This window comes from Phascolarctos cinereus, unplaced genomic scaffold, assembly GCF_003287225.1.
Source record: "Phascolarctos cinereus isolate Bilbo 61053 unplaced genomic scaffold, phaCin_HiC Scaffold_9;HRSCAF=440, whole genome shotgun sequence".
Lineage (NCBI taxonomy): Eukaryota > Metazoa > Chordata > Mammalia > Diprotodontia > Phascolarctidae > Phascolarctos > Phascolarctos cinereus.
Genome location: NW_027556402.1, coordinates 45,379,412 through 45,392,033, shown reverse-complemented (window position 1 = coordinate 45,392,033; position 12,622 = coordinate 45,379,412). Strand labels below are relative to the sequence as shown.

The 12,622-nt window shown below is 41.3% G+C and overlaps 2 protein-coding genes across 2 annotated transcripts in view; one reads left to right on the top strand and one right to left on the bottom strand.

The window, feature by feature from the left end:
* Positions 1–11,872, bottom strand: part of GSTCD (glutathione S-transferase C-terminal domain containing) — a 183,973-nt gene extending 172,101 nt beyond the window's left edge. The window contains exon 1 of the mRNA XM_020974741.2: positions 11,771–11,872. Within this exon, the coding sequence (XP_020830400.1) occupies positions 11,771–11,820 (50 nt within the window). The 5' untranslated portion in view covers positions 11,821–11,872. The remainder of the gene's footprint in view (positions 1–11,770) is intronic.
* A 68-nt stretch (positions 11,873–11,940) lies between these two features.
* INTS12 (integrator complex subunit 12) overlaps positions 11,941–12,622 on the top strand; it is a 36,305-nt gene continuing 35,623 nt past the window's right edge. Inside the window, exon 1 of the mRNA XM_020974743.2 lies at positions 11,941–12,024. The gene's annotated coding sequence lies outside the window, so the exon portion shown is untranslated. The remainder of the gene's footprint in view (positions 12,025–12,622) is intronic.

Sequence of the window (12,622 nt, the reverse complement as noted above, 5' to 3'; positions counted from 1 at the left end):
GGCAGAGCCAAGATGGTGGAGTGAAGTCATTATTTTTGCCCAGCTCTCCCAACATACCCCTCTATAAAAACATTAAAAAGCACATCAAACCAAAGTGAGTGGGAAAACCAACAAAAAGTCACTGTCAGTCATTTTTCCAACCCATGGCAGCTTAAGAAGACAGATAAAGAAGGTCTGAGTACACTATGGTTGGGGCTGGCTGGGAGCTTGGCGTGGTGGCAACAGCACCGGCTACAGGCAATGGGGCAGAATAACCGGAGCAGCACCCAGGGACAGTAAGGAGACTGAATACCTGATCAGAAAGAGATCTCAAGGGTCCCTTCACTAGCATTGCAAACAGGATCTGTGACATTTGGCCGCTCTGTCACCTATTACTCAGTTCCGGGTCATAGTTCCAGGGTGGACAGGAATAGTTACAGTCACAAGGGAACACAGCCCCTACCTATGTAAGGAGCAGAGTGCAGACCAGGAATAAAATGGACGGTGACCAGACCTCTCCACAGATCACACCACTTTGGAAACATCAACTATAACAGTTCAGGCCCATCGTTCCTCCCTCCAGAGGGCAGCAAAGCCCAACTCAAATATAAAGTTCAAAGTCAAGAAATAATCTGGAAAGTGAATAAATGACAACAACAAAGAATTTGACCATTAAAAACTATTGTGACAGGGAAGTTCAAGACACAAACTCAGAATATATCAACTTGAAAACATCTACAAGCAAAGCCTCAAAGAAAATGATGAAGACTGGACACAAGCCCAACAAGAATTCCTAGAAGAGCTGAAGAAAGATTTAAAAGGAACAAAAAAAGAAATTATTTTAAAAATCAAAGAATAATAGAGGAGAAATTGGGGAGAGACATAAGAGCAATGCAAGAAAATTATGAAAAGAGAATTGATAACTTGTTGAAAGAGGCACCAAAAAACTGGAGAAAATAACACCTTAAAAATTAGAAGTGGTTACGTGGAAGCTAATGATTCCACGAGACATCAAGAAATAATAAAACAAAGTCAAGACTTTAAAAAAAAATACAATGTAGAAGCACTGGTTGCCTTGCTTGCTTACATTTATATTCCTAGTACTGAGAATAATGCCTGGCACATAATAAAGGCTTTATGAAAATTCATTTTTATTACAGCACTTGTGAAGGATGAGTTAGGCACTGTGAATACTGCCCTCACTCTGCAGATGAGGAACCTTAAGTAGAAAGAGGTTTAAAGCAAATTGCCCAAACATCATTAAGTTTCCAATTCACATGTGAGCCTTCCACTAAGCCACACTGCACTACTGATTAGGAGTTTATCTAAAGCAAATGATATTTTAAATCTGCTGAGCTTTTGATTATTAAATGTGTATATTCTCCAAAAGGCAAACACTCAAATTTTCACAGCTGAAATTTAGAGTATATATAGCTTATTTTTTTTAAAAGATATAAACCCATTAATCACCACAAAGTACCATCAATGTCTATTCAAGCTCATTCCAGTCTATCTTTTCATACTGCGGTCAGATGTTATAACTTTACATTTGGTTTATATATAGCCTGAGCCCTGAAACTGAGGACTGTTGCATTCTACCACTTTACAAAATTCACCTGGCAGCTAATTTATAAATCACAGAGCTACCAGTAGATGGCACCCCTTAAAAGCATTGACTATGGAAACCTACTGCTCTAACAGGAAAATAATTTAGAACAGGCAAGAACTATCCCAATGCAATAGCTTTAAAATGTGCAAACACATCCCACTGCTTGCTATAAACTGGGCACTTAACAATGGTAGTACATTTAATTTTGGTGAAAAAAAATTCCCACTGCCACTAAAATTTCTGATATTCCCTTCATTCATGATTCATCTTTAATTGCCAACTAATCTTGGGCTCCTTACACTTTTTAACTGGACTAATTGCCTCTAATCCCTGTCCTCTTCCCACCACTTTCACTATTCCCTCTAAAACCCACATGCTATGGTTAAACTTCCCTTTCCCATGCAAGCTCTTCCTTCTACACTGCTGACCACTTTTCTTCCTTCCTTGGCTTCCATGACTTCCTGGTTCATCCCCTGATCTGCTTGCCAGATATCCGAATACTTCTCACTAGTTCTTTCTCCTTCTGTGGTCTGTGGTCTCCTTCATGTCTCTATAGATTCTCTGGTGATGTCACCTGTTCCCAAATTTAGCTAGCTAAGCTCCAACGTCTCATAAGATCATCTCTAACTTCTTGCTCAACATTTTGACATTACTGTCTCACCAACTCCTCAAAATTCACCAGTTGAAAACTAAACGCCTCACATTCCCCCTTAAACATGGTTTTCTGTTTCTCAGTTTCTCTATTCCTGTCAGCCACGCTTATAACCTTGAAGTCACCTTTGACTCTTGCCTCTCACACACATCACACATAAGTATCTGTCACATCCTTTCACTTTTGTCTCCAAGACACTTCTTGCATTGATTCTGGCTTCTTTACTCACACTGACTCCACCCTGATTCTGGTCCTTATAACACCTCAATCTTCTGCTCCCTGCTTCTGCACTGTGCTAAGTGCCTTATCAGGACTATCACATTTGAGCCTCACAACAACCCAAGGAGATACCTGCCATTATTATCCTTATTTTGCAGATCTGGAAACTGAGGCAAACAGAGGTTAACTGATTTGCCCAAGGTCACAAAGCTGGTGTCTGAAGCCACACATGAAGTCAGGTCTTCCTGACTCTGGGCCTAGCACTTTCATCCCTGAACTCCCAAAGTTGAAAACTGAATGACTGGAAGGATGGTGGTCCTCAAAAGGGAGTTATATCTGGAAAGGGGTGTAGGAAAACAACTAATTCTGTTTGGAACTTGTTGAGCTTGAGATGCCTACAGGACATCCAGTTTGAAAAGTGTGACCAGTAGCAGAGAGACTAAGACTGGATAGAAACATCTGGGGGCTATTTCCATAAAGATAATCAGACTCGAGGGAACTAAGTAAGAGAATATGGAGCAAAGGTTATTAACCTAGGATCTAGAAACACAATTTTTAAAATATTTTGATAATTGTATTTTAGTATAATTGATTTCCTTTATAATCCTATGTAGTTTATTGTATTCACTTAAAAACATTTTTTTTTGAGAAGAGGTTCAAAGGCTTTATCAGACTGTCACTGGGATCTATGACACAAAATCCTTAAGGATCCTTGATTCAAAGAAAGAAAAGAAAAGGGCCCACAAAGCCCACAGTAAGAGTGTGATGTGAATAATAAAACAGAAGGAAAGACTGAGAGAGAACCCTCAAACAGAAAGAACTGAGAGGAAACAAAGTGATGACAACTCAGAGAAAGGAGAGAATCCAAGAGGAAAAAGGTGTCGAATGCTGAAGAAACATCCAGAAAGATGATGCCTCGAAAAGGCCGAGAGATGTGGCAATTAAGAAATTATTGGCATCTTTAGAGAACGCAGTTTCACAGTAACTCTCACGCCACAGGGGAATCTCCAGATCCACACCAGGCTTTGTTCGATCCCTCAAAATCAGGGGCTTTGAACCTTTTGAATCTGTGTCTCTCTGGCAGTCTAATGAACCCAAGGACCTCTTCTCAGAATAACTTTTAAATATAGAGGGTTACGAAGGAAACCAATTATACTGAAATACAATTATCAAAATATTAAAAAGTCCAGGAATAGCAGTTTTGAAACCCCTGATCTCAATGACAATCTGAGGTAATCTAAATTAGGCACAACTGATTAAAATGAAACCATTACTGAGCAAACCACCTTCTTCCTACTTGGTTTTATATTCAGAGACAATTAAAGTATACACATAAAAAAAATCAGCTGAACATTTATACATATGAAATAAAACTAATAGGAGAGAAAAAAAAAATCTATGTCTACCATAAGTTGTCAGTCTATTTGGGGAGTTTTCCCCTGGCATTGTCTGCTGGATTAACTCACAGATCCTCCAAATTTACCTCTGCTATTAGTGTGCCAAGTAGAAAAGATACCTAAGTGCTTGCCAAAAGTAGCACAAGAAGATGTTCCCTGAATTGGGGGAACTGCAGATTACAAAACTAATCTTGTTAACATACCTGTTTTCCTTTGCGACTAGTACATTACACTCTTTTAGAATTCCTTTTCACATATACACAAATACACAGGTACACAAAATCAGTATAGCCATGTATTTGCCACCTTTCAGGGACTATGTGTTCCTCAAGGACAGGCACAATATTCTTCATGTATTCTTCACATTGATTAATATTTAGCATTCTTAAATACTCATACGATAACATGGATTAATGATAACTTGCCTCACAAAAACCGTTTAAAACTAATGATATACATAAGGAAAATATAAAGTATTAATTTTAGTTGACTTAATATTTTTTAAAATTTAATTTCCAATATGCATTTAGATATTGAAAGGATTATTTCTCTTATATTAATAATCAATTATTGAGATTAAGATTTTTCTTTTCTATTTCCTTATTCAAAGTCCCGTCTCTCAAGATTTCTAACCTTGCCCAAAAATTTAACCCACCTCAACCATAACACTAGGTGGAATTGTTACCTCACTCTACTAGAAAACCTTAAAAAGAAAATCCAATCTAGGTGAATTCCCAGCCATTTCTACTCAGGCTTGGGTAAGGGGTAGATCCTTTTGTCTAGACTGACTAAGGTGAGAGAAATCTAGCTTGAGATGAGTCTCTCTTTGTCCATAAGTGACATGATCAATCACATACCCAGCCCCTCATTAGAACAGGTCTACTTTTCATCATAATATTCATTCTCTCATTAATTGTTAACCAGAACTAATTACTTTCTGTCAGGAGCACCCACTCTTCCAAGGGTATATAAGTGTCAAGAGGCCTTCATGAGGGGTCTTTGGTTGTGAGAGAAAGCCAAATGACCATCTTTTTGTTAATTATTGGCTAGTTGTAATTAATAAAATTATTAATTATCCAGAAACTTTCTTGAACTTTTTATGTTTTCTTTGAAATTTAAAAAAATAAATTTTAATCAACATGAGATTTTCATCTAAAAAAATTCTTAGTCATCCTTGCCCATTACATAGTAAAATAACTTATACAAGCTAGTATTTTCTAGACCTAAGTTTGGTAACTTTTTATTATGGGGTCTTCCGAATGTCTATTTTTTGCTGTAAGTTTGCAAAACTGGCCATCCCATCATATTGCCTCCCTAACTGGGGAATCTGATGGTTCATTATCTCAATGTCATGAGCCTTCCAATGTCATGAATCATCTGCTGAGTCTCCACAGGTCCTGGAGTCCAGACCTAGCTCCTTCTGATCACCCTTGGCTTCCACAGGAGCTATGCTGCCATTTCTCCAGAGAAAGACTAAGCAGCCAGCAATCAAAGCTACGAAACACTGAAGCTGAAAGGAGCTCAGAAAACCTTTATCCCTTCTTTATTCCTGCCAATTTTCCAGAGGAAATTGTCTTGTTGAGGAAATGGGCAAGTAAAGAGAAAAATAAAAACAGAATCCTTCTGCTATTTTGGGGGATCAAGATATAAAAAAAAAGTCTTTTGTAACATACCTCAGCTTTGACAAGAAGCATGAAATGAAACATTTTCAGAGATGAGGAGGTAAAGATGCCTTGAAAATAGTTTTGGGTTTTTTTTTCCAAAACCATTCTAGCAGATGAGAAACGCTCATCCTCTAGGCCAAACAGTGGGAGAAAGAGGAGAGTCCAAAGAGAACTAGGTTGGCAGACAGTATAGATCCAGAGCTCTGGTTTGATCATGTACTCTGCCAAGGAGGAAGATGTTTGGACCAGATAGGGCAGAGACATGGTGGCTAACAGGGAGCTGACAGTCACAATAAGTAAGGGGAAAGTAAAAAAAGTACCCACCCTTGGTGAGTTTATCACTGGTCCCACATAAAAGGGTCCTAATAACTGGCAGATGTGGAACCACTCAAGAATCTTTGAAAGACTGAGGAACAAGTGAGGTACTACAAGAATAAAGCATAGTTAATACTCCAATTTTCAAAGGACAGGATAACAGATTTTAAAGACAATAGACCAGGGAGCTTAACTTCCTAAGACCATCCCAGAATGTATGATTAAGGAGGTGGCTAATGAACATCCAGGAAGCCAGGTGACTCTGTAGATAGAGCACTGAGCCTGGACCAAGAAGAGCTGAGTTCAAATTTAGCCTTAATACATTTACTAGATGCGTGACCTTGGGCAGGTCACCTAATCCTTCACTAGGGAAGGAAACAGCAAACCACTCCAGTATCTTTGCCAAGAAAACTCCATACGCAGTCATAAAGAGTCAGACACAACTAACTGACTGAACAACAACAATGGATATCTAGAAAGGAAGTAGCAATCAAAAAGACTGAGAATGAGTTCATCAAAAATGGCCATACCACACACCTTATTTCAGTTTTTGATACAGCTATTAGACTGATACATCAGAGAGCCATACACAGATTACCTACATTTTGGCCAAACATGACAAAAAAGGCTATAGTACAGTTTAGTGGATTAGGTACAAGCTTAATGGCCAGACCCAAGTAGTCATTCCTAGTTTAATGTCAGCATGGAACAAAGTCTTCACTGGAATATCCCAGGGACCTCTGTGTTTGGCACTGTACTAACATTTTTATCAGCGCCTTGGATAAAGGCATAGAAAACATGCTTATCAAGTGTACAAAAGATACAGAGCCAGAAGGGGTAGCTAAGCCATTGAGTCAGAATTCAAAGAGATCTTGGCAGGATAGAAAAATGAGCCAAAACTAATACTGTGAAACAAAGTATAACACACGCTTAAAAAAATCACCTTTGCAAGTACAATTTGGAGGAGTTGTGGCTAAACAGCAATTCATTTGAAAAACTATCTGGGGACTTAACTAGACTGTAAATTGATTAAATCAATAGTGCAATATGGCAGCCCAAACAATGTTAGGCTGCACTGAAAGGCCTCATGTGCAGGTCTGTGAAGATAATAATACTATTGCTTTGCCCTGCTCTGGCAAGACCACATCAAGAGTATTTTTGACCAGTTTTGGTTTAATAAGAACTTTGATAATCTGGAGAATGTCCTGAAGGACAACACGGATGGGGAAAGACCCTGATCTCAGGCCCTATGAGAATCAACTGAAGGAACTTGGGATGTTTTATCTTGAAATGATTTGGGGGAGGGGAGGTCATAGAAGGGATATGATAGCTGTTTGCAAGTTATTTTAAGGGCTATCAAGTAAAAAAGGGAATAGGTTTGCTCTGCTTAGCCTGCAAGGGAAGAATGAGAGGGAAAAAAAAGGCAGAAATTACCAAGAAAATTTAGGCTTGAGGAAACTTTCCTAAAAGAGGTATCTAAAAACAGAATGGGTTTCCTTAGGAGGTGGTGGGTTTCCCCTTCACACAAGATCTTCCAGCAAAATTTGAATGGTCAACACTGGAAATACTATAGAGGTGATTCTATTTTAGGTTTGGGTTTGAATGGGCAAAGTTTACTCAGAGTCCTTCCAACTCTCAGACTCTGTGATTCTATTCAATATTTTGATAGCACATTGCCAATAAAGAAGTTCAAAAACCAGGATCAGTGGCAATTATGACATTGTCAGAGCTCAGAAGTTAAAAAAAAAACCTTTTAATATATTTTATATATAAACCAGATAGTACTGTTAAGTAAGAGTTATATATATAATTTAAGCAGATAGTAGAAGCTCAAGAGATAGATTTCAGGCCCAGCACTTTATCCCTTCACCACCTGGCTCCCTCTAGACAAGAGTAACCTTAGAAAAAAAGGTTTTCTTCTAGGCTGCGTATTACAGTAGCTCACATTTACATAATACTTCAAAGTTTACAAAGTACTCTTCTTCCAGTCTTAGGGTGAAATGGCTTGTCTAGCTTCAAACATCTCTTCCAGAATCCAACACTCTTACTACTCTGTATATACACCAAGTTGTCTTAGGAATTCTGATAAGGCATTAGTCACATCCAGTTCTAATTAAGAGCATAAAATCACATTCCAAAATAAGATTTAAATGATTTGTGAAATCTTTTGATAACAGCTCTCCTCCTCCCTAGTGCTGGAATCATTGGCATAATAAGCCTGAGGACTCTGTATTTCCCAAAAAAGTATTAACTATTTAGTTGCAGAATCATTCTTTCCCGTTTTGCTACAAATAAATGTTCTCTCCACTACTCTACACTTGTACTTTGCTACCCTGAACTCTATACGTAATTGGAAAAAAGAAAAATTATTGGGCTGTTACATGAAAACCATTCTGACTGAGCTAACAGAAAGAAGCCTGGGTCTGAATTCAGGTCCTCTCTCTCCTGGAAAAGTTACTAAACATCTCTGGGCCTGTTTTCTCATCCACAAAGAGTGCTGATCAGGATAATCTTTAAGGTGCAACAGCTAGAATGTTCTTAAAATCCCATGATATGTCTCAGGAAGTTGAAGTTTGTAGAGAGCAATTTAGAGATAATAATTCACAAGGAATTCTATAAACTAAAGTTCAATTCTAAAGGTCAAGGCATATGGACAAAAAGCTACGTTAGTATTTAAACTGCTTCTTTGGATAAGAAGTTGGATTGAAATGCCAAAGTAAAAAGGCTTCCTGTAACGTTGGCCAAAAAGAGAGAATCAGAAAAGACTCTGTTGCCATGAAGTCCAAATCCTGGAAGGGATTCCAGAGCTCATAATTAATAGGGATCAGCAGGGTGGATATTGACACCATTAAGGCATTTCAGCAGGGCCTGAATATGGTAGTCTACCAGCCTGAAGGTAATTACTGAAGCCAGTATCTCAGCAGTGGACTGCTCAGACTACCTTTAATTTCCAGCTACGAAACAAGGTGCTGAGTTCCACCTAAAAATAATTAAATATAATAGTTAAACTCTGATACTGGGCACAAATTATCAAACAGGCAAGAGAGCACTGGATACTGAGGGAAGCAGGGAGCATAATCCTTGAAACCTTAGACTTCACTGACACTCCCCACCTCAATGTGTTAGCTTTTATGCTACAATAAAATGCTTCCCTTTTAAAAGGCTATTTGAAAGCTCATTATTGATTCTTTATTTCAAGCCACAAAGGACATAGAAGTTATAAGGAAAACAAGTCTAATGGGAACGCTGAAAAAATATTTTTTAACATAACTGAAAAAGAGCAGGTTAACAGAAGGAGGAGCAGCCAAAAATAACAAGTTAAAGGAATGTTTAACTTAATTTCTTGTTCATGTTGACCTCTTCAACTAATACTTCAAAAAATAACTAAAATAGGAAAGCATCTTTTCAGTAAAGACAATCTCACAGTCAGAGACTGTATTGTGACTTTTGTACCAAGGAATTTAAAAAAAAAGGCCAAGGGTCTTAATATCAAATTTATTTACAAGACAAATTACAAACAGCTTATTTTTGTCATGTCATGAAATTTCAAAATAGCTTGAAAAAAATTAAGCTATCCATTTAGATGTCAAGGCTTACATTTTAAAACTGTTATAAGGAACTGTCGGCTTTTGCATTTTTCCACAGGAATGTTAATTCTTCCTATTTGCATTTCCTATAAAATAATAACAAAGTTTTTCAAATCAATCTACTCAAAATTATCATTTGGCTAGAGTCAGGCATGAGCTGTTTTGGTTACCCTAAAAATCTATAAATGCAAAAAAAGAGTAATTTTCCCTGTCAGTATCAGATATGCTGTTAGCATTAGCTGGCACCCTCCAGGGAACCTAGGGAGCCTGAGTCTTTGTGAGCAGGGAGTCTGGTGAGAAACTCCAAGGCCACTGATTCCTAGTAGGAGGAAGAGGAGAATACCTGAACACTCTCATTTTATTCTCAGGACTCATGATTTCATCAGTGTAGGGAACTCACCTTGAGAAAGCCCTCTATCACTGCAAATCTGCAAACGTTCTGCTTGCAGGCTTTCCCCCATGAGACTGTGAGTTCCTTGAAAGCACCCTGTATTTTTTCATCTTTTGCCATCTCTTTGATCCCCAGTGCTTAGCACAGTGCCTAGCACATTGTAGGTGCTTAATTAAATGTTTGTGATTGACTTCAGCCAACCACAAGTCATAGCACAGGGGTACTCTCCTCAGTGCAAGAACTTGTTTGGAAAAGATATTCTGACAGTTGTATTTCAATATAACTACCTTGTTGATCATCCTGTGTTATTTTACTTCATGCACTTAAAAGCATTCTGAGAAGGAATTCATAGGCTTTACCACACTGCCAAAGGGGTTCATGACACTCACACAAAAGGTTAAGAACTTCTGTCTTAGGGAGCAGCAGCTTGGGACACTGAGTCTTGCCCAAGGTCCCACACCAGTACTCCTTCAAGGCAAGTCTGACTGAAGTCTTCCTACTCAAGAGGATCACAGACCTTAGAGGCCTCTTTATCTTACAGGTGAGGAAACCAAGGCCCAGAGGTGTTAAGTAACAAAGGTGGAATTTGACCCTAAATCTCTTTAATACCAGTTATGTTATCAAAAAGTGAATCTCAAGTGTATTTCCAGTGGTGGGTGCTATCAGATTGGTTACTGACCCTTATTTTGAAAGAGGTCACTATGTTGAGGTCAAGGTACAGAGCATCCTACTATGGCTGACCAGACCAATACAAGCCTAGAAGGCTCTACTACAGACAGGACACAAACGATGAGATTAATAAATGAAGGGGCAGGGAGAATTTGGGGAGGGTCAAAGCTTGGCTATCATGTCCAACTTCATACTTCCTGACCACTTGCTTCCTTCCAAGTCCCAACTAAAACCCCAACTTCTACAGGAAGCCTTTTGATCCTCCATAATGCTAATCTCCAATTTTTGCTGTATATATTGTTTGCACAGAGTTGGGGGGGGGGTTCTTGGTATCCTCAGCACCTAGGCCACTGTATGGTACATAGTAGGTGCCAGTGGATAGAGTGCTGGGTCTGGAGTTGCCCTGAGTTCAAATGTGGAATCAGACACTTCCTAGCTGAGTGACCCTAGGCAAGTCACTTCACTGCTGTCTCAAGTTTCCCTGTGGTTAAAATGGGGATAATAATAGTGCCTACTCCCACGGTAGTTGTGAGAATCAAATGAGATAAGTGTAATGGCTTTGGCACACAGTAAGCAGTATATAAATGTTGTTACTATATTATTCCTTGCTGTGTGTCCCTGAGCAAGTCACTTAACGTCTGACTCATTTTCCTCATCTACAAAATGGGGATAAGTCTAGCACATACCTCCCAGGGCTGCTGTGAGGACCAAGTGAGATAACTGTAAAATACTTGGCATAGCGCTGGTCTAAGAAATGCTTAATAAATGCTTGTTTGCTTACAAACCCACCCGTTCTCCGGCCAGTTTAGTATATTCCAAGAGGTATGTACTGCAAGAAGCTTAACATATCAAGAAATTCCCCCCTCGGTCCTTTATTTATACGGCATTTGTGCGCTGGATACCAGCTTGGGCTTTTTGTAAATGCAAGTCTAGCGGGACATGCAAGCTCAGCATGAACGACAACGCTAAGTGCTTAATAAATGCTTGTTGACTAAGGAAAAGCTCCCAAAGTCTGAGATCGACCCTGGTAGGCCTGGGGTCCCCCGCGGAGGCTGCCCAGGGGCCGGAGGGGGTCACGGCAGGGAGGCAGCGGAGAACGCTGGGGGCCCCTCCCTGCTCCGGATGCTCTGCCCCGGCTCGGACGCAGACGGTTAGCCCGGCGGTAAAGGCGCTGCCCCCCTACACCCCGGTTTTTCTCGACTGGTCTCACTCGAGGGGGTGTGTCCGCCCGCGTCCCCCCGCCCCCGCCGCTCCTCCAGGGTCCCGGCTCCGCTCCCCGCCCGCTCACCCAGCCCGAACTGCCGAGATCCTCGAGAGCGCCGGCGCGCAGGGATTCATAAACGAGCGGACCGGAAGAGGGGAGGCAGCCCGGGCACGGCATGCGTCACTTCCTGTAGTCGCACCTCTGAAATTTTTCCCTCCCCTCTCTGCTCTGGGAACCTTTGCTTTTCCGCTCCGGGAGCCAGCCGGAGGGTGTCTGGGAGCCGGCTCCAGGAGCGGACGCTGGGGCGGGACGGAGAGGCGGCCGAGGGCGTGGGCCCGGTGAGTCGGTGGGGGAGGGGGGCCGCGGTCCGCGAGGGTCCCTGCCGGGCGCGCGGACGAGCCCACGCTCGCGGCCGCTTCCCCCGGCGAGGGGCCGGAGGGGGCGGAGACGGCGGCGCCGGAGCCGGGGTGGGGGGCGGTGTGAGGTGGGGACTGACCCGGGCCGCCCCGCCCAGCGCGGACCTCTGCGCCGGCCCAAGTGAGGGCGGCCGTGGTGCCTAGCGGAGGCAGCGGATTCGAGTTCGAATGTTGCTGCAGACACTTGTGCCAGCCGGGTGCCCCTACCCTCTGGGCCTCAGTTTCCCCCGTGTAAAACGAGACGTTAATAATTGGCCACCTTCCTTTCCCACCCCCACCCCCTGCCACACACACACACACACATACACACACACCCCCGGCCAAGTCCCTCAACTTCTGTCTGCCTCAATTTCCTTCTCTGTAAAATGGGGATAATAATGGTACCTGCTCCTGCCCAGGCCGCTTTTAACTTTTTTCTGCCTCCTTTTACACTAATGTAAAATAGGGGTAATAATGGCACCTGCCCCTGGCCAAGCCACTTTAATTTTTCCCTGCCTCAGTTTCCTCCTGTGTAAAATGG